Source organism: Microcaecilia unicolor, chromosome 3, assembly GCF_901765095.1.
Source record: "Microcaecilia unicolor chromosome 3, aMicUni1.1, whole genome shotgun sequence".
NCBI lineage: Eukaryota > Metazoa > Chordata > Amphibia > Gymnophiona > Siphonopidae > Microcaecilia > Microcaecilia unicolor.
This window is the reverse complement of record NC_044033.1, coordinates 267358724-267383747: the sequence shown is the minus strand read 5'-3', so window position 1 is coordinate 267383747 and position 25024 is coordinate 267358724. Positions and strand designations below refer to the sequence as shown.

Below are 25024 nucleotides of genomic sequence, written 5' to 3'. Positions count from 1 at the left end.
AAAAGTTTATATTTATTTACTTATTTATGGCATTTTATCCCACATTAAACATGAATTAGATTGGAACCTGGGATCATTTAATAGTTTTTTCCTGGAGAGAGTAATGCATTGCCCCCCCCCCCCCCCCGGCTATAGCCAGCTCTGCAATTTGGGGGGGGGGCGCAGAGGTGGATGGGGGGGGGGGCGCAGTGGTGGACGGGGGGGGGGGGGGGGGCACCGAGGTGGACCGGGGAGAGAGCCTGTTGTTAAAAATTTACCAGCACACCACTGGTCCTGCCCATATATATGCCTGCTGAAATACGCACTAAGATACATATGTATTTACAGAATAATGTTTAAGAGGAATTTCAACATTTATGAATGTATGTGCACACTCACACACTTATATGCCAGTATTCTAATCACTAATGTGTGATTCGGCATGTAACTTTTAGTGCCTTCTTTATAGAATTGCACCCTTAGAGGGGCATAATCGAACGCGAACGCCCATCTCCATGGGCGTCTATGTCCGAGAACGGGTACATGAAGGGGCGGGACAGACCGTATTTTCGAAAAAAAATGGGCGTCCATCTTTTTTTTTGATAATACGGTGTCTGCCGGGCAAATGCATCGGATTTGTGCGGATTTGAGCTGGGCGGTATAGTTTTTCAGCGATAATGGAAACCGAAGGCGCCCAGCTCAAAAACGAACAACTCCAAGGCATTGGGTCGTGGGAGGGGCCAGGATTCATAGTGCACTGGTCCCCCTCACATGGCAGGACACCAACCGGGCACTCTAGGGGGCACTTATAACAATTAAAAAAAATAAGTAAAATACCTCCCGTCCATAGCTCCGTTCCTTTTGGTGCTGAGCCCCTCAAATCCCCCCCAAAACCCACTGCCCACAACTCTACACCATTACCATAGCCCTTATGGCTGAAGGGGGGCACCTACATGTGGGTACAGTGGGTTTTGGGGGTGGTTTGGAGGGCTCCCATTTACCAGCACAAGTGTAACAGGTAGGGGGGATGGGCCTGGGTCCACCTGCCTGAAGTTCACTGCACCCACTAACAACTGCTTCAGGGACCTGCATACTGCTGTGATGGAGCTGGGTATGACATTTGAGGCTGGCATACAGGCTGGCAAACAAAGTTTTTAAAGTTCTTTTTTTTTTGTGGGAGGGGGTTAGTGACCAATGGGGGAGTCCGGGGAGGTCATCCCCGATTCCCTCCGGTGGTCATCTGGGCAGTTGGGACACTTTTTTGGGACTTGTTCGTGAAAAAAAAGGGTCTAAAAAAAGTGACCCAAAATCGCGGTAAAAACGCCTTTTTTTTCGATTATCAGCCGAAGGCGGCCATCTCTCCTCAGCCGATAACCACGCCCCAGTCTCGCCGTCACCACGCCTCCGATACACCCCTGTCAACTTTGTTCGTTCCTGCGATGGAGTGCAGTTGAAGACGCCCAAAATCGGCTTTCGATTATACCGATTTGGGCGCCTCTGCGAGATGGGCGCCCATCTCTCCCGATTTGGGTCGAAATATGGGCACCCACCACTTTCGAAAATAAAGTTGTTAGTGTCCCTAACATTCACAGTCCTGTTCTCATGCACACATATAACGCCCCTTTGTGAGCATCCCTGGGTCCGGGGCCAACCTGTCTGGAGTCTCCCTTGGGCAGGCTCCGTCGAGCCCTGGAATAATTGGCACCTGGTGCCTCCACTGGGGAAGAAAGATGTTAGCAGATAGAATGTCCCTCCTTGCACCCCAGTAAATTTAAAAAAGGCCACTGTGAACATGGCTGGCTGAACTGTTAAACAGTTTATTGAACTACGTACAACTTATATTATACTAGTAAAAAAGGCCCGTTTCTCAAAAAAAATGAAACAGGCGCTAGCAAGGCTATCTTGTAATGGTGATCATGTTTTTAAGGCTCTCGTCAAAGCGATTTCTCCTCTCTCCCCTGCCTTCTCCTCCATGTCCAGCGATTCTTCCCTCCACTCCTATCCCTTCCGTATCCCGTGATTCTGACCTCCCCTCCATGTGCAGAGATTCTCCTGTGCTCTGCCATCCCCTCCGTGTCCCGCGATTCTATTCTTTGCCGTTGTAAATCTGCTGTCCTTTTTCTATTTGTTGCTCTTTGTTCATCTGCCATTTCTTGAAATCTTTTGTGTTGAATAGCAGTCTGCCTTGTTCTGTGTGTTTGTCTTTGCTCGTCCGTCATTTGAGCAATTCTGTTCCTTTCAAAATCGGCATTTCTTTGCCTGTTGCTTGCGCTTTCCTCATCACTCATTTTCTGTATCCTGGACCTTTTCCTTGCAGTGGCTTGTTCACTTTCACGTGCCTTTTCGTCTTCACTCAGAGCTGCACGCCTTTTTCGTTGTGCTTCAGTGCTTTTCCATTTACCTTCAGCCTGCTCCTCAGCAGTTAGTATTCTTTTTTGAGCCATGTGATGTGCACCACGTTGGAGTGTGTCTCTGCTTGTTGCTTGTGAGGTACAGTATGTTGGAGTGTGCCTCTGCTTCTCCTCTGTCCCCGCCCTCCCTTCCATGTGCAGCAATTCTTCCCTCCCCTCCCACCCCCTTCCGATCCAATCCATGTGCAGCGATTCTCCTGTGCCCTGCCTTCCCCTCCATCTCCAGCGATTGTGGCCTCTCCGCCATGTGCACTGATTCTCCTCTGTCCTCCCTTCCTCTCCCATTCATGTTCCGCGATTCTGCCCTTGCCTCCTATGCCATCCATATCCTGCAATTTGCCTGTTCACTGTGCTGTAATCGCTTGTGATGTACAGTACATTGGAGGGTCCCTCTGCTTCTCATCTGTCCCGTGCCCTCCCCTGCATGTCCAGTGATTTTTCCCATCCCCTCCCACCCCTTCCCATCCCATCCATGTGCAGCGATTCTCCTGTGTCCTGCCCTCCTGTGCCCTGTCCTCTACCCTGCCCTCCCATCTCATTAATTTCCAGCATTTTGCTTCATCCCTGCCCTGCCATCCCATCCATTTGCAGCGATTCTGTGTCCTGCCCTCAGCCCATATCCAGCATTTTGCTTCTTCTCTGCCTTGCCATCCCATCCATGGGCAGTGATTCTCCTGTGTTCTGCTCTCCAGTGCCCTGCCCTCTGCCCATATCCAGCATTTTGCTTCTTACCTGTCCTGTCATCTCATCCATCTGCAGCAATTCTCCTGTGCCCTTCCCTCTGCTCTGCCCTGCCCTCCCATCCCATTAATATCCAACATTCTTTCCTGTAAGCCATCCATCTTACCTCAGGCAGGTTGGTCTCTTGTTGCCTTCAACGTTCCATGCAGGCAGGTCGGGCTTGTATCATCTGCATCATTCCCTGTAGGCAGGTTGCTCTCGTCTCCTCCAGCGTTCCGTTGCTGCCTTCAGTTGAGTTTGTAAAATCCTGACGTCAGCTCGCCTCCAGTGTTCCCTTCCCTCTCAGTGTCTCGCCCTCTGACATCATTTCTTCTTTACGTGAGGGCGGGTCAGTGAGAGGGAAGGGAACGCTGAAGGCTTGCTGACGTCAGGATGTTATGAACCCAGACAGCCATCCAGCCAGAGAATGTTGGAGGTACAAATTATATATAGACTAGTAAAAAAGGCCCGTTTCTGTTTGAAAGGAAACGGGCGTTAGCAAGGTTTTCCTCTGAGTGTGTATGTTTGAGAGAGTGACTGTGTGAGAGAGGCTTCTGTTCCTGCTGCTGTGCATTCCTCGTGTTGTGCTGATTCGCTGCTCCCTGTATCGTGGCTCCGCCCCTCTCCCTTCTACTGGCCAATCTGGTGTGGGTTGTGTGACATCACTATTATCTACTCCAACATGATCCACGGTTCCAGGCAGGGCCGTGCCTAAGGTCTCTGGCGCCCCCCTGCAGACTATCAGTTGGGCCCCCCCGCCTTGCCACACTGACAGGAATTGTCAGCAATATTCTAAGAAACAAATTGCTATACATTGCAAAATAAGATAGCAGATGTAAATTCTCAAAGTTGACATATTCCAAACACTAAAATGAAAATAAAATGATTTTTTTCTACCTTTGTTGTCTGGTGACTTTCTTTTTCTGATCATGCTGGCCCAGTATCTGATTCTGTGGCTATCTGTCCTCTTAACTCCGTTTCCAGGGGTTCCTTTCCATTTATTTATTTCCTTTCCTCCTTTCTTCTTCATTTCTGGTCCTCAGCTTCTGCCTATTTTCTTCATCCATGTGCAGTTTTTCTCCTCTCTTCCTTTTCCCTCATTTCATCTCCTTCATCTCTCTTTCCTCCCCTTTATGTCCAGCAATTTCTCCTCTCTCCCTGAGCCCTGCGCTGCAATCCATATCCATCCATGGCCATCTGTCCCCTGCCCCCTCTATTCATCCCTATCCAGCAATTCCCCTCTCTCCCTGAGCCCTGCCCTCCCAATCCATGCCCATCCATGCTCCTCTGTCCCCTGCACCCTCCATTCATCCCTATCCAGCAATTCCCCTTTCTCCCTGAGCCCTGCCCTGCAATCCATATCCATCCATGCCCATCTGTCCCCTGCCCCCTCCATTCATCCCTATCCAGCAATTCCCCTCTCTCCCTGAGCCCTACCCTCCCATCCATCCATGTCCATCTGTCCCTTGCCCTCTCCATTCATCCCTGACCCTATCCAGCAATTCCCCTCTCTCCCTGAGCCCTACCCTCCCATCCATCCATGCCCATCTGTCCCTTGCCCCCTCCATTCATCCCTGACCCTATCCAGCAATTCCCCTCTCTCCCTTCCATGAACCCTGCCCTCACATGCTCCTCTCTCCCCTGCCCTGCCCTCCCACTACCATGTCCCAACTGCCCGCCCTCTTCTCCCCCCCCACCCTTCCAACATCCCTTTCCTTTTTTTTCTTTTAAATTTACCTCAATCCGGCAGTGCAGGTGCAGCGTCAGTGAAGGAGGCGGCGCTTCCGACGTGTCTAGCCTTCTCTTCGCTCATGTTCTGCCTTCTTCTGATGTCAAGGAAATGACATCAGAAGAAGGCGGAACATGAGCGAAGGAGAAGGCTAGACAGTAGACACGTCGGGAGCGCCGCCTCCTTCACTGATGCTGCGCTGCCGGACGGAGGTAAAATTAAAAGAAAAAAAAAAGGAAAGGGATCTTCTTGCTGCGGGAGTGGGAGGGTGAGGTAAGCATGGTGCGGCGGCGCCCCCCCAAAGGACGGTGCCCCCCTGCCATGCCTACCCCGCTTACCGTATTGGCACAGCCCTGGTTCCAGGCAGCCTCAGAATGTTGGAGGTGAGAATTATTATATAGGATAGTAAAAAAGACCCGTTTCTGTTTGAAAGGAAACGGGCGCTAGCAAGGTTTTCCTCTGAGTGTGTATGTTTGAGAGAGTGACTGTGTGAGAGAGGCTTCTGTTCCTGCTGCTGTGCATTCCCCGTGTTGTGCTGATTCGCTGCTCCCTGTATCGTGGCTCTGCCCCTCTCCCTTCTACTGGCCAATCTGGTGTGGGTTGTGTGATATCACTATTATCTACTCCAACATGATCCATGGTTCCAGGCAGCCTCAGAATGTTGGAGGTCAGAATTATTATATAGGATATGAAACCAGTAAGACATTTACTTATGAGAAGTATTCCGATAAGCTGTTTATTAAGCATTCTGAATGAAAGGTATTCAATAGGCAACCTTTACATAGTGTTCCTGGAATCAGTTAGTCTCTCTACTAATTTGGCAGCTTTAAGCATATCCCGCTGTACCTTCTTCAGTTCTTTTTATTAGAGTGGCAGTATTATCCATGTCCCCTTGCTCCTTCATGAGTCTTTTCCCGTCTATCTCCACCATGTCCTCTGGATTTTACCCTCCTACTGGAGCTCTCTGGATCAGTAGCTGCTGGATGTTCAATGAGGAGCTGAATAGTCTGGCTTGGCCAGTCCCTGCTGCCAGATGCACTCCCAGGAGCCTCCACAAGAGTTCCAATTGCTCTTCCAGGAGCCTCTCTGCCACTGGGCCTTGTTTCTGTCTAGCTCTGAGCCTGCTCCTCCTCAGACTACTACTTATCATTTCTATAGCGCTACAAGACATACGCAGCGCTGGGCCTCAGACACTGATTGTGCCCCCAGAGGCCTGCTTTGCCCTGGTCTTCCTCCCACCTGAGCCTGCTCCTAAGGGCCACTCTGCCGCTGGGCCTCAAGCACAGATTATGGCCCCAGAGGCCTTCTGACTCATCCTGAGCTTTTTCCCAAGGGCCTCCCTGCCTGGAGCCTGCTCCCAAGGACTGTTGTGCTGCTGGGCTCCCTCTTCTTCCTGGTGGTTTGCCCGCTGTCTTCAGGAAGAGCCTGCAGGGGTCCCTTCCCTGCCAGGTCCACAGGTCCACTACTTTTGTGAGTCTAGTTTTCTCTGATACCAGCTCTTCAAAGCCTATGGTATGCAGTTCCAGGTTTTCCTCAGTAGAGGGAAACCTCCCCTCTCAGTCAAAATGCCAAGCGACAAAGATCCTGGATAGAATCTCTGTACATTTTATTTATTTATTTATTAAGATTTATTTACCGCCTTTTTGAAAAAATTCACTCAAGGTGGTATACAGTAAGAATAAGTCAAACATAAGCAATAGACAATTACAGCAGTAAAAATATTCAAATAACAGTATGCTACTTACAATATCAACACAATATGTAATAGAACATTTTAATAGACAGCGTAGGGTATAAGCAAAGATGGAACATATAGATAGGTAAAAGGCGTTAGAAAATAAGGTGACTAATTTAAAGAAAAATTCACATGAGGTCAGAGAGATGATTACATGTTATCTCAGCTAGGGTAGGAGTGGATAAACATGTCCTACTGCAGTATATGCAGCCTGTGTCACTCCTTGTATGTGTGTGAGACTAAGAAGTTAGTTACTTCTTCCATTAAAGGCCTGGTTGAAAAGCCAAGCTTTCACCTGCTTCCTAAAGTAGAGATAGTCTTGTGTTAAGCGGAGCCTTTCATGGAGTGCATTCCAGAGTGTGGGAGCTACTCCGGAGAAGGCTCGCTTGAGGTGGAGAGGTTGAAAACTGCAGGAGGGCGAAAGTAGTAACCCGAGGCCGGTACCGCGGCCAACTGGGCGGGGAGAATGGGAGAAGAGATAAACTCCATGGCATAGGGCCGCGACTGAGGCAGAGACGTTGGGGGTGAGCCAGGTTTCAGTTAGGGCGAGCAGTTGAAGGGAACGGGAGATGAAGAGATCATGGGTGAAGGAAAGTTTGTTGCACATCAAGCGGGCATTCCACAGAGCACACGAGAAGGGGAGGGAGGAGGGGGGAAGGAGGGGAATAGAAATGAGATTGGAGACAATGCGGAAACGTTTGCATGGATGAGACGAGGACGAGGACAGGTGTGGGGGACCTGGGTTGGGACTGATGTCTCCCGCAGATAGCAGGAGAAGGAGCAAGAGAGTGCGGGAGACATCAATCCCAACCCAGGTCCCCCACACCTGTCCTCATCCTCATCTCATCCATGCAAACGTGAGATAGGTAGGGTGACTAAGGCGACGAAGACGGGATGCGCTTAGGAGGAATGGGGAAGGGTTCATGGCAGGAAGGAGGTATTGAAGGTTGAGAGCTAGGAAGGAGGAGGAGGACAGTAGAGATGGTGGGGGGGACGGGGTGGGTAGGGTATTACAGTAGTGAGCAGGATGGGAGAGGACATGGATGGGCAGTGAGTTCGTGCGGTATACCGCGGTGGGGGGAGGGGGAGTAGATTAGGAAGGGACATAACACAACTCTTCCGTTCTACGATTCCCTAATGTGGCTGTACCACATGAACTTTATCTTACCACGACAACACCTTGTATTTGTTCACACCGGAGCCTGCAAAGGCCCTCCGGTACTATGTAAGCCACATTGAGCATACAAATATGTGGGAAAATGTGGAATACAAATGTAACAAATAAATAAATAAAAGATATCCCCAAATTGTGTAAATATTGATCATTAGTCTGCCTTTCCTTAAAGTGAGCAATTTACACATCTAGCCTCCTGTGCCTGTTCTGTTCACTGAATGTATCAAAATGGTGCTTTTTCAGAGCCCTGCTGCCAGAGCAGCACAGGGCATGTCAGTTATAATTGACTTCAAACATAATAAGTCGGCCTTCCAAAATCAGTTTGACCAAAGATTTCATTTTCTTTCTATTTTTCAAAACCCCCTTACTTCAGGGTGAGGGGAGGTTTACACAGAGGCAGCTCATGAGACTTGTGCTGATGCTGGTACTCATTGCTTTAGTCTTTGCACTGGTCTTCTCAGGCACCGTCCTCTGCCACTGGTTTTCTGCAGGGGCGTAGCCAGACGTTGACGGGAGGGGTGCCAGAGCCCAAGGTGGGGGGGGGGGGGGGCAAATTTTGGCCCACCTCCCTGCTGGCGCCCTCCCGCCAACACTTCTGCCCCCCCCCCCCCCCGCCGCCGCTACCCCCCCCCCCCGACCACCACCACCATTATGAAGGTACCTTGGCTGGCGGGGGCTAAAGTGTTTGTCCCGTGCTGGTCTCACATTGCCTGGCACCCTGTTCTGTTTTCAGTCGCTGTGCATGCTTGTTTTAATGAAACTGAGCTTGGGCCCCAGAGCCAATTTGGGGGGGACCCAGGCCCCGTGGCACTCCATAGCTAAGCCACTGGTTTTCTGTCTCTCTGGTACATCTGGGCAATCTCTGTTTCTCACGCAGCTGGAAGTGATCCTGGACTCTAGACTCTCTCCCTCTTCAGTGTCTTCTGGTCACTGGGGCTATTCATCCTGGCTGGCTAGGGAATCTTCTCAGATTGGCTCTCTCTTCTCTCAAATAGGCTGAGGACACTCTCTCTTCCAGCAAAGCTCTCTATGTAGTGTGTCTCAGGTGGATTCTGACCAGTGGCATAGCTACGGGGGGGGGGCTCTGGGGCCCAGGCCCCTTCATCCCCCTCTCAAGCCCCCCCTACACTGGTGGCCAAAGAGGTGCCTGATTTTTAGACACCACTTACCTCTAGGTATAGTAGTTTGCTGCAGCTGAGGCTTTTAGGTGAGCCTTTGCTTGACAGATGCAGCAGCTGCTGTTCTCTGTGCGTGCCTTCTGTCTCCCAACGTGCCTCTGATTGCTCCCAATGATGCTGGCTCCTGCCCCTGCAGCCCGGATGTGCTGGCTCCTGCCTAACAGCACCACATTGAATTACCGAGTCACGTGGTGCTGGTAGGCGAAGCCAGCACATCCAGAGCTGGGCCACAGAGATAGGCGCTAGCATCACTAGGCACATCGGAGGATGGCGTTGCCCTGCCGCAAGATCCGCAATTCCGCAAAGCTGCTGCTGAAGAGGGTGAGGAGCCTGCGAAGCTGCTCCTGAATTGGCTTCCTACCCTCACCCTCGTGGGCTAATAATTTGTCTTCCTCTCTCTCGCAATCCAGCATCTCTAACTCCTTCCACCCTGCCCCCGCACCTCCACACCGGTCTGGTCATCTTTCATTCCATCATCAAAGTGTCCACCCTCCAAACGTTCCTTAGATTGCCGACGGTGGCAGTGTTTCACTTGGGCTGTCTCTGGCCAATCCGCGGAGCGTTTCTTCTGCAAGATCCTGCCCGCTGAAAAGAAGGCCGGGAACTGGAAGAGGAAAGGCCCCGTGGAGTGAAACGCTGCCACCATCGTCGGCAATCTAAGGCACGTTTGGAGGGCAGAGGCTCAGATGGGGTAAGAGATGACTGGACCAGGGCAGTGGCATAGCTACGTGGGGCCAGGGGGCCTGGGCCCCCGTAGATTTGGCCCTGGACCCCCCTGCCGACGACCCTCTCAACCCCCCCTTCCACCACCAACCCTCCCCTGCCATGGGCTACCTTTGATGGTGGGGGACCCCAATCCCCGCCAGCCGAGGAGGTCCTCTTCTTCCCGCGAAGGCTTCGTTCTGTTTCTGACGTCCTGCACGTTGTACGTGCAGGACGTCAGACTCACAGAAACAGAACGAAGCCTTGCCAGGCTTCATTCTGTTTCTGTGAGTCTGTGCAGGACGTAAGGCGTCAAAAACAGCTGATCACACACGCATTTCGTTGAACGAAGGCGCCGGAGTCTACTAACTCTGGCACTGAAGAAGACTCTCTTCGGCTGGCAGGGTTTGGGGACCCCCGCCAGCAAAAAAGGTACATGATGTGGCGGCGGGGCGGGCGGCGATGGCGACAGCGGGGGAGGGTTAGTGGCGGGAGAGGGGTTCAAAAGAGGGGTCAGCAGGGGGGTCCAAAGTGGCGGCGGCAGTAGCGGCAGCGGGGGGACGCGCGGGGGGGGCGGCAGCGGGGGGAGGTGGCTAAACAGTGCCCCCTCACCTCGGGCTCTGCCCCCCCCCCCGGCGAGGTCTGGCTACGCCCCTGGTGTATGGACTTGATTTGTATACACTGCCTCCATTGTGTACAGGTCTCTTTCATGCATGTTCATTGTGGGTGTCCTGAAGGCCTGGCTGGCGGGGGGTGCCCTAGGACCGGACTTCGGAAACACTGCCCTATATCATTATCCCTGTCACTTGTTACCAAGCTCTTAACATTAATAAATTACGACAGATAAAGACCATCCATTCTGTCCAGATTCCATGTAGGTTACTAGCCCCCTACCTTTACAGATCTATTTCTTATAGCTCATTTCAAGGGATAAGTGCTGGCTTTCCTAAACTAACTTAAACATGATGAGAACAGCAAAAACCTACCTAACCCTTCACTACCCCAATTGAAAAGGTATAAAATATAAAATTTAAATAAAACGCTGAATCTTGCTCCTAAGTAGAACTACTATACGCAAAACAAGCAAGATGGAAAGCACTAAACGTTATACTTAAGGAGGAAAAAAGACTTCAGAAATTCTGTATTCACTTATATCAAAATTGTGAATCACAGACTGTCATAGAACTCATAGAGAACTTTTTGTTAGAGACTACGATACAGATTCCTCATTAGTCAGAAAAAAACTTCCAAAGTAACAACAAAGATCTGTTTCTTAATACTCTAATGCTCTATCGTCACAAAATAATAGCAGGTTATAAATACACCTATCTGAGCTGTGGCAAAGTTGCATGTTGAGTTCATTATCTCACTCCAAATAGATAATATTTAATAAACATAGTACAATGGGCTTTAATTCATCCTCACACATTAGTTCCATTTTTATTCATTACAATTCATTTTTAAGAGTAGTCCATTGAATTATAAATTATAAACTTAGTGGATTGGTTTTTAATTCCTTTTTTAATTATGAAATGGGTTTACTTCACATATCAGCCGGTTAATATTAATTTTCACTTTATCAATCGTCTAGATGTTTATTCCTTTAAGTTAGATGTGACAATTTAATTGGTCCTTAAAATCCACGTTTGTTTAGCCATTTGAGTTACTTAGATGTACCCTTTTTATTAGTTGATTTAAAGACCGTCTAGATAAAGCACCATCGGATTATTCAAATCTTACTACACTTGTAAATCAAACTCTTGGAGCCATTTACCCCTAATTTATTTTTATTAGATTAGATAAATCACTGATGGGTGTTTTAAATCAACGATTGCTTAGTACTTCTTTCAATTAATTGATTTAGAATCCGTTTAGACTAAGCACCGGTTGGCGATTTAATTTCCATTGGTCGCCACATTTGCCAATCTAGCTTTTGGAGGCTTTGCTTATCCTATCAGATATGTCCATGTTTTTGTATAGCGCTATTTAAACGGGGATGTTTTGGCACCAAAACTTTTTCTATTTGTACCTATTGGTGTGCGATAGTATACCTACCCTAATCAAAGTAAATTCCTTTCAGCGTTTTCTCAGAGTGCTATGGTTTTTTAAAAATTTCCAACACATTTTTTTAGTTGTAACAATGTGCTGGATTACTTGTTATAATACAATTTTTAACTTATGATATTTTTCATGCCCCCTTCGAGATGGTTCTATAGGGTTTTTGATCTTTTTAGTTTCAGTTTTGTATCCCACTTCCCATGTTTCTACCTACCACGCAACTCTCTGCACACTTAGTACATAAGTAATGCCACACTGGGAAAAGACCAAGGATCCATCGAGCCCAGCATCCTGTCCACGACAGCGGCCAATCCAGGCCAAGGGCACCTGGCAAGCTTCCCAAACCAGGGCCGGTCTTAGCAAGTGTGGGGCCCTATGCAGACCAATTTGGTGGGGCCCCATCCTAGCCCCGCCCCTACCCTAGCTCCACCCCATTGATAAGATTATTCCATTTTTAGAACATTTATTTATGAAATTTCAAATAAAGACAAATAGTAACATAGTAACATAGTAGATGACGGCAGAAAAAGACCTGCACGGTCCATCCAGTCTGCCCAACAAGACAACTCATGTGTGCTACTTTTGTGTATACCCTACTTTGATTTGTACCTGTGCTCTTCAGGGCACAGACCGTATAAGTCTGCCCAGCACTAGCCCCGCCTCCCACCACCGGCTCTGGCACAGACCGTATAAGTCTGCCCCGCACTATCCCGGCCTCCCAACCTCCAGCCCCGCCTCCCACTACCGGCTCTGCTAAACTTGTACAAAAAACTGATTGAAATAATAAGCACAATGCTATCATGAAACCTCCCCTCCCCAGAAATTATTCAGTTCAAATCCACTACAATTAGTAGTTCCAATTCTCATAACAAAGGAGAATAAAGGAAAAATATTAAGAAAAGATTCAGTACTTTCAAATTCCCCTATTACTCTGTAACCCATATATACAATAAAATAAAGTGATGTGTGAAATATAATGTACAATATAAAAACATATAGACCACCAAGGTATTAAAATTGTTTTAAAATATATACCACAGCTCTCTGACTCAAGAAGACTCCAACTCTGTCTGTCATCCATAATTGTCTGACAACACACAGAAAAAAATAAGTAAAAACAAATTGTCACAATTAATACCTTATACACCAATATACCAGCCATACGGAAAATGCAGACTGTCAACAATATGAAGCTAGCAAGGGATCATAATATCACAATTCTCATGTAGAGCCACAAAACACCCTTTTAGAGGTAGTGTGTCATGATTTAGGCTCTACACCCTTTCTGATGTTTGGTGCCACCTTAGTAAGGCCAACACACAATCTCTCCACTGCAAAACACTATACACAAACTTGTGCAAAAACACACTCATAACCTTAACAAACCATAAACAGTACTAATTCCAAGGACAGAATGAGCTACAACCTTATGCGTGGCGTGGAAAGGCAACTGTAATTACACCTGGATCTAAAACACCAGTGCACAACCTAGTGAAAAAAAACAAACAAAAAGGGATTCAAACTATACGCTAACAGAATACTGCACCTTCCTTGATCACACCTGAAAAACACATGAAGGCAAAATACTGAACTGGAAAGTTACCTCAAGAAGTCAGACTCAGCATGCAGCAATACTACAAAAATTGAAACGTACATGAAAAATATCACAGATGCACATTTCCAAAAACTGACATATTCCAATTAATAAATCCTGAATAAAATAGTTTTTTCTACCTTTGTTGTCTGGTGACTTTTCTGATCATGCTGGCTCAGTACCGATTGTGCTACTATCTGTCCTCTTAACTCCGTTTCCAGGGCTTCCTTTCCATTTATTTCTTTACTTTCCGCCTTTCTTCTTCATTTCTTGCTCTACATCCGTAAGTAAAAGCTGGGTCCTCCGCAGACTTGACTGTCCAGTGGATCCAGCTTCTGCCTATTTTCTATATCCATGTGCACTTTTTCTCCTCTCTTCCTTTTCCCTCACCTCATCTGCTTCCTCACTCTTCCCTCGCCTCCATCCATGTCCAGCATTTCTTCTCTCTCCTCCATCCACCTATGTCCAGCGACCCTCCTGTCCCCTCTGCCATCCATCTATGTCCAGCAACCCCCCTGTCCCCTCTGCCCTCCCCTGCCATCCACCTATGTCCAGAAACCCCCTTCCCATGCCATCCACCCATGTCCAGAAACCCCCCTCCCCTGCCCTCAACCTATGTCCAGAAACCCCATCCCCTGCCATCCACCCATGTCCAGTGACCCTCCTGTGCCCCCTGCCCTCCCCTGCCATCCACCTATGTCCAGAAACCCCCTCCCCTGCCATCCACCCATGTCCAGCGACCCTCCTGTGCCCCCTGCCCTCCCCTGCCATCCACCTATGTCCAGAAGCCCCCCTCCCCTGCCATCCACCCATGTCCAGCGACCCTCCTGTGCCCCTGCCCTCAACCTATGTCCAGAAACCCCCTCTCCTGCCATCCACCCATGTCCAGCGACCCTCCTGTGCACCCTGCCCTCAACCTGTCCAGAAACCCCCTCCCCGCTATCCCCCCATGTCCAGCGACCCTCCTGTGCCCCCTGCCCTCCCCTCATGTCCAACGACGCGACTCTCCTCGTTCCCCTGCTCCCCCTCCCTCCAGCCACCTGAGCCCCCCTCCCCTCCCCGCCAAACGATCCTCTTCTACCACCCGACCTGCCGGCACCTCACCTGACCCAGCATTTTAAAACAATCTACAAGCGGCGGTGCCTCGCGTCTGTAAAAGAAGAAAAATCACTTCGTCCATTGGCCGGCCTTCTCTCCTGTCCCGCCCTTGTGGAAGTTACATCAGAGGGCAGGACAGGAGGGAAGGCCGGCCAATGGATGAAGCGATTTTTCTTCTTTTACAGACGCGAGGCACCGCCGCTTGTAGATTGTTTTAAAATGCTGGGTCAGGTGAGGTGCCGGCAGGTCGGGTGGTAGAAGAGGGTCGTTTGGCGGGTCGGGCAAGGGGGGCTCAGATGGGGGAGGGGCTCAGACGGCTGGAGGGAGGTGGAGCAGGGGAACACTGCAGAGTCGCGTCGCTGGGCAGGCAACTGGGCAGGCGAGCAGTGGCGGTGGTCGGAGAGGCAAGGCAGACTTGAGGCGCGCCGCGCGGGGCCCCCTTAGGCGCGGGGCCCTATGCGGCCGCCTCGGTCGCCTCTGCCTAAGACCGGCCCTGTCCCAAACGTACAAACATTCTATACATGTTATTCCTGGAATTGTGGATTTTTCCCAAGTCCATTTAGTAGTGGTTTATGGACTTGTCCTTTAGGAAACCGTCTAACCCCTTTTTAAACTCTGCCAAGCTAACCGCCTTCACCACGTTCTCCGGCAACGAATTCCAGAGTTTAATTATGCGTTGGGTGAAGAAACCTTTTCTCCGATTTGTTTTAAATTTACTACACTGTAGTTTCATCGCATGCCCCCTAGTCCTAGTATTTTTGGAAAGCGTGAACAGACGCTTCACATCCACCTGTTCCACTCCACTCATTATTTTATATACCTCTATCCTGTCCCCCCTCAGCCGTCTCTTCTCCAAGCTGAAAAGCCCTAGCCTCCTTAGTCTTTCTTCATAGGGAAGTCGTCCCATCCCGGCTATCATTTTAGTCGCCCTTCGCTGCACCTTTTCCAATTCCACTATATCTTTCTTGAGATGTGGCGACCAGAATTGAACACAATATTCAAGGTGCTGTCACACCATGGAGCGATATAATGGCATTATAACATCCTCACATCTGTTTTCCATACCTTTCCTAATAATACCCAACATTCTATTCACTTTCCTAGCCGCAGCAGCACACTGAGTAGAAGGTTTCAACGTATTATCAACGACGACACCCAGATCCCTTTCTTGGTCCGTAACTCCTAACGTGGAACCTTGCATGACGTAGCTATAATTCGAGTTCTTTTTTCCCACATGCATCACCTTGCACTTGCTCACATTAAACGTCATCTGCCATTTAGCCGCCCAGTCTCCCAGTCTCGTAAGGTCCTTCTGTAATTTTTCACAATCCTGTCGCGAGTTTACGACTTTGAATAACTTTGCTTCATCAGCAAATTTAATTACCTAGCTAGTTACTCCCATCTCTAAATCATTTATAAATATATTAAAAAGCAGCGGTCCTAGCACAGACCCCTGAGGAACCCCACTAACTACCCTTCTCCATTGTGAATACTGCCCATTTAACCCCACTCTCTGTTTCCTATCCTTCAACCAGTTTTTAATCCACAATAGGACTTTTCCTCCTATCCCATGACCCTCCAATTTCCCCTGTAGCCTTTCATGAGATACCTTGTCAAACGCCTTTTGAAAATCCAGATACACAATATCAACCGGCTTCCCTTTGTCCACATGTTTGTTTACTCCTTCAAAGAATTGAAATAAATTGGTCAGGCAAGATTTCAAGCCGTGCTGACTTGGTCTCAGTAATCCATGTCCTTGGATGTGCTCTGTAATTTTGTTTTTAATAATAGCCTCTACCATTTTCCCCGGCACCGACATCAGACTCACCGGTCTATAATTTCCCGGATCTCCCCTGGAGCCTTTTTAAAAAATGGGCATTACATTGGCCACCCTCCAATCTTCCGGCACCACGCTCAATTTTAAGGATAGATTGCATATCACTAGCAGTAGCTCCGCAAGCTCATTTTTAAGTTCTATCAGTACTCTAGGATGAATACCATCCGGTCCAGGAGATTTGCTACTCTTCAGTTTGCTGAACTGCCCTATTACGTCCTCCAGGTTTACCGTGAAGTCAGTAAGTTTCTCTGACTCGTCGCTTGAAATACCATTTCCGACACCGGCATCCCACCCAAATCTTCATCGGTGAAGACCGAAGCAAAGAGTTCATTCAATCTCTCCGCTACGTCTTTGTCTTCCTTGATCGCCCCCTTTACCCCTCGGTCATCCAGCAGCCCAACTGATTCCTTTGCCGGCTTCCTTCCTTTAATATACCGAAAAAAATTTTTACTATGTTTTTTTGCCTCTAATGCTATCTTTTTTCGTAATCCCTCTTGGCCTTCTTTATCTGCGCCTTGCATTTGCTTTGACACTCCTTATGCTGCTTCTTGTTATTTTCAGACGGTTCCTTCTTCCATTTTCTGAAGGTGTTTCTTTTAGCCCTAATAGCTTCCTTCACCTCACTTTTCAACCAGGCCGGCTGTCTTTTGGAGTTCCATCTTTCTTTTCTAATTAGTGGAATATGTTTGGCCTGGGCCTCCAGGATGGTATTTTTGAACAGCGTCCATGCCTGTTGTACAGTTTTTACCCTCTCAGTTGTCCCCCTAATTTTTTTTTCCACTGTTCTTCTCATTTTATCATAGTCTCCTTTTTTAAAGTTAAACGCTAACGTATTTGACTTCTTGTGTATAGTTACTTCAAGGTTGATATTAAAACTGATCATATTATGATCACTGTTATCAAGCGGCCCCAGTACCATAACGTCCCTCACCAGATCATGCGCTCCACTAAGGACCAAGTCTAGAATTTTTCCTTCTCTCGTCGGCTCCTGCACCAGCTGCTCCATAATGCTGTCCTTGATTTCATCAAGGAATTGTACCTCTCTAGCGTGTCCCGATGTTACATTTACCCAGTCTATATTTAGATACTTGAAGTCATCATTATGGATACATTTATATGAAGTTTGATTATTGACATGGTTGTTTTTATCTATTGCTTTAGGAAACATCTTTTTATTGCAGTGGCGTACCAAGGGGGGGGTGGGGCGGTCCGTCCCAGGTGCACGCCGCTGGGAGGTGCCATGGCGCGTGCCTGTCGGCTCCGAGTTCGCTAGCTTCGCTTGTTCGCTGCAGCTCTCTCTCTCTGCCCCAGAACAGGTTACTTCCTGTTCCGGGGCAGAGGGAGCTGAAGTGAACGAGTGAAGTTAGCGAACTTGGAGCCGACAGGCGCGCGCCACAGCACCCCCCCAGCAGCATGCCCCCGGGGGGGAGGTGTCATTTCACAGGGGGGGGGTGCGCTGCACCCGGGGGGGGCACATTGGCGATCCGCCCCGGGTGCCATCCAGGCTAGGAACACCACTGTTTTATTGTCTTTTTTGACTCTTGAAACTTGGCTTTTTCGATCCTTGAAATTTGGCTTTGTTCTATTCCACGTGTATCCCATGATACTGGCTGACACACGTTATGATAGGTTTTGTTTTTGGATAAGATGTATTATTTTCTCATATTTTTTTCTTTTTCTACTACTTTTTTTCTACTTATATTTATTTTTCCTTTTTTCACTCTTTTTTTTGGGTATTAATTTTTAATTCTATTTTTATTTTTATTATTTTTTGGTTTATATATATTTTTATTTATCAATATTCTTGATGTTCTTTCACAGAGACATTTGCTCATGCACTCCATCGTCAATCAGTGTACAATTGTGCACTCACTGATCGGTATGTTCATTTTTCATATGCTTGCCATTCTAATATAGTTTTATGTATTTACGAACGTAATAATTTGATCCTTATGAAATACAATTGTACTTTTATTTGTATTTATAACAGTTCCCTATATTTAGGAACGTTATATTAGCTCAACGGATCATTCTATTATATTACTTTTATTTCATTTTAATATCATTGCTCTGTTGCAGGCTCTATTAATTTATTAATTTATAACTTTATATGAACAAACATTAAAGTTGATTAATATAATTTATTTATGTTATGGATGGATAGAGATACCATTTTGAGGTATGTTTTGTTTATAGAGTCCTTCTTATTTCTATCTCTTATTATCTATGATGTTCATCTGCTTAACCAATGATGATGTATCAATAGAATTGTTATCATACTACTACTACTTAACATTTCTAAAGCGCTACCAGGGTTACGCAGCGCTGTACAATTTAACAAAGAAGGATAGTCCCTGCTCAAAGGAGCTTACAATCTAAAGGACAAAATGTGCAGTCAATCAAATTGGGGCAGTCTAGATTTCCTGAATAGAGGTATAATGGTTAGGTGCCAAAAGCGACATTGAACAGTTGGGCTTTGAGCAAGGATTTGAAGATGGGCAGGGAGGGGGCTTGACGTATGGGCTCAGGAAGTTTATTCCAAGCATAGGGTGAGGCGAGGCGAGGCAGAACGGGCAGAGCCTGGAGTTGGCGATGGTGGAGAAGGGTACTGAGAGGAGGCATTTGTCCTGTGAGCGGAGGTTTCGGGTAGGAAAGTAAGGGGAGATGAGGGTAGAGAGGTAATGAGGGGCTGCAGATTGAGTGCATTTGTAGGTCAGTAGGAGAAGCTTGAACTGTATGCGTACCTGATCGGAAGCCAGTGAAGTGACTTGAGGAGAGGGGTGATATGAGCATATTGGTCCAGGCGGAAGATAAGACATGCAGCAGAGTTCTGAACAGATTGAAGGGGGGATAGATGGTTAAGTGGGAGGCCAGTGAGTAGTAGGTTGCAGTAGTCAAGGCGAGAGGTAATGAGAGAGTGGATGAGAGTTCGGGTGGTGTGCTCAGAGAGGAAAGGGCGAATTTTGCTGATGTAATATTATACTTTTATATTATACTTTCATTTATTGATTTAAAATTTTCTATCAATTGAATTACAATTATTTTATTAACTAATTTAAAATTTTGATTCTGTGTGTTTTTATACATGTTTTATACATATTCCGTCTGTTTTGATTTTAAATTTATGTATTAAATGTAATTATTATATATATGTTGTTTTGTAGACCCCTGATGAATGCTTTCTAAAGCCAAAACACGGACCGTGTAGGGTCCAAATAAAGTTTGCAGCAACGTCAGACTCCGAAACTGGATTCAGCAGCTTTGAACAGCACGGAGGACGAAGAAGAACTTAAAAGGCCTCGGCTCTGCTGGCGAGGGTTGGGGTCCCCCGCCAGCTGAAGGAATATTTTTAAAGGCAGCGACAGGAGGAAGTGGACCTCGGCTGCCGTGGGTTGGAGCCCCCGCTAGCAAAGGTAGGTGATGGCGGCAGGGGGGGTCGGCAATGGCGGTGGCGGTGGGGCTATAATGTGCCCCCTCACTCTGGCTCTGCCCCCCCCCCCCCTACCGCCGAAGTTCAGATACGCCCCTGGTTTGGAGTGATCTCTTGAAGTTGGCTTTCTTTTGTGTTGATTAAATGGAAGACAACAGGCCCAAGATCTTGACTGCATAAATGCTTTGGTATAGCAAGCAGACTGTGGTTCTGATGGAATGTCATTTCAATGTGAATATTGTTGAAAGAGGCTTCATAAACAGGGTGTGACACCGGGCTAACAGCAGTGTAACTCTGTGGTGTAAAGTTTACTGTAGCAGATCACAAATTTGTCAGTTCATTTTTCAGTTCAGAACAAAGGACTGTACACAGTACTGCTGATAACAAAGAGCTAGTTTAATCGAGTTTGGAAGGGGCAGGACACAGCGGGTGCATACGTATACAGAAACCAGATAGTGGTATAAAAATAGGTGTGTGATTAGAGGAAACGGGCATTGCATCTGGATTCCTAGTTTTGTGAGTGTTTGTAATGCTCCCTTGAGAACTAAAGTATTCTTCCTTCTTAAGACTGTTTAACCCTTTCTTTCATTCTCTTTTGTTATACTTAATAAAGCCAGCTTAATTTGTTTTACTACTGCTACTTTTGTAGACTCAATTTATTTCAGGTTTTTCAAGCCTAGAGTCTCAGAAGGCTTTGCCTGCTTTGGACCCTGAACAATATTGATATCTGTAAACTAGAGTCTTACCTTTGTTTTATTCTTGAAGACAGATTTGGGAAGAAGATTGTAGTAGCGATAAGTCACATACACTCTTGGTGAATGATATTTCTTCATCCTCTGTGAATAAAGGAAATTATAACAATAATAGCATTTGTATAGCACTACCAGGGGGCTCATTTTCGAAAGAGAAAAAGGTTCAAGAAGTGGCATAAAGCAACATTTGGACATGTTGCGTGTCAAAACATTCAAATCATTATTTTCGAAACCCATATTCTAAATGTTTTGCTATGCAGTTCATTAGCAGGATGTTCAAATCACAAGGGGGCGTGTCAGGTGGGATTTGGGCATTTTTCTGCCATTATAGAACAAAACAAAAACATCCGAGGCTACAATTTAAATGTTTTGGTCTAAACATGTTTTCTTATCATGACTAAGTCAGAAAAAGGTGCCCTAAATCAGTGTTTCCCAAGTCCAGTCCTAGAGGACCCCTTGCCAGTCAGGTTTTCAGGCTATCCACAATGAACATGCATGAACATAGGCGATCAATGGCCCAATTGTTTGGGGAGGCTAAAGGGGGTGGGGTTAGGGGTGGGGCCAGGGATGGATAAACACCCTTAAGTTAATGACATGTTCCTAATGAATTGGATAACTATTATATGGACTATTTACCTTGCTGGACAAATTTGTGTAGTATAACAAAATTTATTTCTGTTACTCCATTCTTTACATTATCCTTTGCATTTAAGTGCTAGTACTATGTACGATAACCTTGTTTCTAAAATTTGGGCACCACAAATGCTGTCAATGTGTCATACTGTCGTTCGAGGTCCTGGTTTGCACTGGTACTGTGATTTTGCAGACATGCTAATAATACCAGTGAAAGTAAAAAGATTTTTGTTAGTCTGCACCATAAGAAGTGTCAAAGCAAATGCAAGGCGCAGATAAAGAAGGCTAAGAGGGATTACAAAAAAAAAGATAGCATTAGAGGCAAAAAAACATAGCAAAATTTTTTTAGGTATATTAAAAGCAGGAAGCCGGCAAAAGAATCGGTTGGGCTGCTGGATGACCGAGGGGTAAAAGGGTCAATCAAGGAAGATAAAGATGTAGCGGAGAGATTGAATGAATTCTTTGCTTCGGTCTTCACCGAGGAAGATTTGGGTGGAATACCGGTGTCGGAAATGGTATTTCAAGCGACGAGTCGGAGAAACTTACTGACTTCACGGTAAACCTGGAGGACGTAATAGGGCAGTTCAGCAAACTGAAGAGTAGCAAATCTCCTGGACCGGATGGTATTCATCCTAGAGTACTGATAGAACTGAAAAATGAGCTTGCAGAGCCACTGCTAGTGATATGCAATTTATCCTTAAAATTGAACATGGTACCGAAAGATTGGAGGGTGGCCAATGTAACGCCGATTTTTAAAAAAGGTTCCAGGGGAGATCCGGGAAAATATAGACCGATGAGTCTGACGTCGGTGCCAGGGAAAATGATAGAGGCTATTATCAAAAACAAAATTACAGAGCATATCCAAGGACATGGATTACTGAGACCAAGTCAGCACAGCTTTTGTGGGGGGAAATCTTGCCTGTCCAATTTACTTCAATTCTTTGAAGGAGTAAACAAACATGTGGACAAAGGGAAGCCGGTTGATACTGTGTATCTGGATTTTCAAAAAGCGTTTGACAAGGTACCTCATGAAAGGCTACAGAGGAAATTGGAGGGTCATGGGATAGGAGGAAAAGTCCTATTGTGGATTAAAACTGGTTGAAGGATAGGAAACAGAGAGTGGGGTTAAATGGGCAATATTCACAATGGCAGAGGGTAGTTAGTGGGGTTCCTCAGGGGGTCTGTGCTAGGACCACTGCTTTTTAATATATTTATAAATGATTTAGAGATGAGAGTAACTAGCGAGGTAATTAAATTTGCTGATGACACAAAGTTATTCAAAGTTGTTAACTCGCGACAGGATTGTGAAAAATTACAAGAGGAACTTACAAGACTGGGAGACTGGGCGGCTAAATGGCAGATGACATTTAATGTGAGCAAGTGCAAGGTGATGCATGTGGAAAAAAAGAACCCGAATTATAGCTACGTCATGCAAGGTTCCACGTTAGGAGTTACGGACCAAGAAAGGGATCTGGGTGCCGTTGTCGATAATACACTGAAACCTTCTACTCAGTGTGCTGCTGTGGCTAGGAAAGCGAATAGAATGTTGGGTATTATTAGGAAAGGTATGGAAAACAGGTGTGAGGAAGTTATAATGCCATTGTATCGCTCCATGGTGCGACAGCACCTTGAGTATTGTGTTCAATTCTGATCGCCGCATCTCAAGAAAGATATAATAGAATTGGAAAAGGTGCAGCAAAGGGCAACTAAAATGATAGCGGGGATGGGACGACTTCCCTATGAAGAAAGACTAAGGAGGCTAGGGCTTTTCAGCTTGAAGAAGAGATGGCTGAGGGGAGACATGATAGAGGTATATAAAATAATGAGTGGAATGGAACAGGTGGATATGAAGCGTCTGTTCACACTTTCCAAAAATAGTAGGACTAGGGGGCATGCGATGAAACTACAGTGTAGTAAATTTAAAACAAATTGGAGAAAATATTTCTTCACCTAACGCGTAATTAAACTCTGGAATTCGTTTCTGGAGAACGTGGTGAAGGCGGTTAGCTTAGCAGAGTTTAAAAAGGGGTTAGACGGTTTCCTAAAGGACAAGTCCATAAACCACTACTAAATGGACTTGGGAAAAATCCACAATTCCAGGAATAACATGTATAGAATGTTTGTATGTTTGGGAAGCTTGCCAGGTGCCCTTGGCCTGGATTGGCCGCTGTTGTGGACAGGATGTTGGGCTCGATGGACCCTTGGTCTTTTCCCAGTGTGGCATTACTTATGTACTTATGTGTGGATGCTTTCTCTAAATGGATTGAAGCGATTCCCTGCACCCGAGAAACTGGCCAGGTAATGGCCCAGGGTTTGTGCAATGATATCATCCTCAGATTTGGTATTCCCTGCAAAATTACTACTGATAATGGATCACACTTTGTTAATGAATTGATTCACATTTTGACTGCCAAATTACAAATTACTCACTGGACAGTGAGCATTTACAAACCCACCAGCAATGGCCTGGTTGAAAGAAACAATGGCTTGTTAAAAACAAAATTACAACAGCTCATGGCGAATGGCATTAAAAACTGGCTAGATGCCTTGCCCCTAGCACGGCTTACTTTGCGTGCTACTCCTTCTCAGGCATTAAAATTAACCCCTTTTCAATTGTGCACTGGACGTAGAATGCACCTCATTGCTCGCCAGATCCTTACTCGGTTTACTGGGATCAATTACAGAATGTGATAACCTCTTTGTCTTGCCTTTCACAGGAAACGCCAGATAAAAGGGGGGGATGGTACAGCAAATCCCAAGGCCTTGAAAATAGGAGATCTAGTACACCGCAAACACTACACCCATAAAACTTGGAAAGACCCTGTTTATGTTGGACCTTTCCGTATTGAGGCCTTGTCAGCCACTGCGGCAAAATTACAGGATCATATGTCCTGGGTCCATTTGAAAGACATTTGCATCTATCATTGTCCTGATACTTCCGTCAGAACCACTGCTGCAGACTCAGAACGCCATATCATTCACCCAGCAGTATCTGGAACCACACAATATTCACTGTTATTGGACTCTTGTTTGTTTTCACCTTTGTTTTAGCATTAATTTTATTTTTACTAGAAAGACTCCACATTATATTTGTTTAACCATTACTTAGGACTTTTTACTTACTTTTACTTCAGTCATAATTTTGTTATTATTAGAAAAGAACTGTATTATTTTTGTTTAGAATAACCACTAGTATGCATGCCATTTGTTTACTGTCCACTCTTTTTAACGGCCACTCTTACCCACTCCAGTGATGTAGAGGGAGACTTCGACTCCCTTGTAACCATTAATTCAGATGACTTGGATCCCCAGGAGGTGGGTAGATATTATGCTATGGGGCACTATCCAGTTAAGATGACTATAAAATCTAATATAACTGACGAGACAGTCACGTTGCAATTAGATGTTTGCACTATAGCCTCTTGTGGATCTTTAGAGTGGCAACGATGGTATTCTAAATTCTATGTTTACCTATGTACTTACACTGAGATAAGTAATTATGCATCTCCCTGTACACAATGGTCAAATGTATGGTGGTACACTGGACCCAATTATCCAATCAGTGGACACCACGCTTGGGATAATCCTTTACGTACAAATATTACCATAGTTGGACAGTCGGTGGACCCCACCACTTGTACGATAGAGACATGTAACCCTGTGCTCATTACCTTTAAGGGAATGTATAAGGCAATGAACCGTACATTTGGTATAGGAGTAGAAGCCACTAACATGGATCCTGTTGGCCACTTTTGTATTGCGGTCACTTCTCCCTCACTATCCAATACTGTGCCGAGCAATCCCTTGATGCCTCAAATCCATGAAACAAAAATTCCCATCAGAATTCTCAACGTAACTAGTCTAAAGGAAACGTTTTCTCTTGAAACTGGTTATGGTGACACAAATTTGTGGATGGATTGGATACAGTTCACAACCCATAGTTTGAATTTATCTGATTGTTATGTTTGCTCCTCCTCTCGCCCTGAGCCCTTGG

The 25024-nt window shown here is 46.3% G+C and overlaps 1 protein-coding gene across 1 annotated transcript in view; it reads right to left on the bottom strand.

Annotated features, from left to right (window-relative positions):
- Positions 1–25024, bottom strand: part of LOC115466676 (sulfotransferase 6B1-like) — an 81596-nt gene that overhangs the window by 42768 nt on the left and 13804 nt on the right. Inside the window, exon 3 of the mRNA XM_030198077.1 lies at positions 20392–20481. Within this exon, the coding sequence (XP_030053937.1) occupies positions 20392–20481 (90 nt within the window). The remainder of the gene's footprint in view (positions 1–20391; positions 20482–25024) is intronic.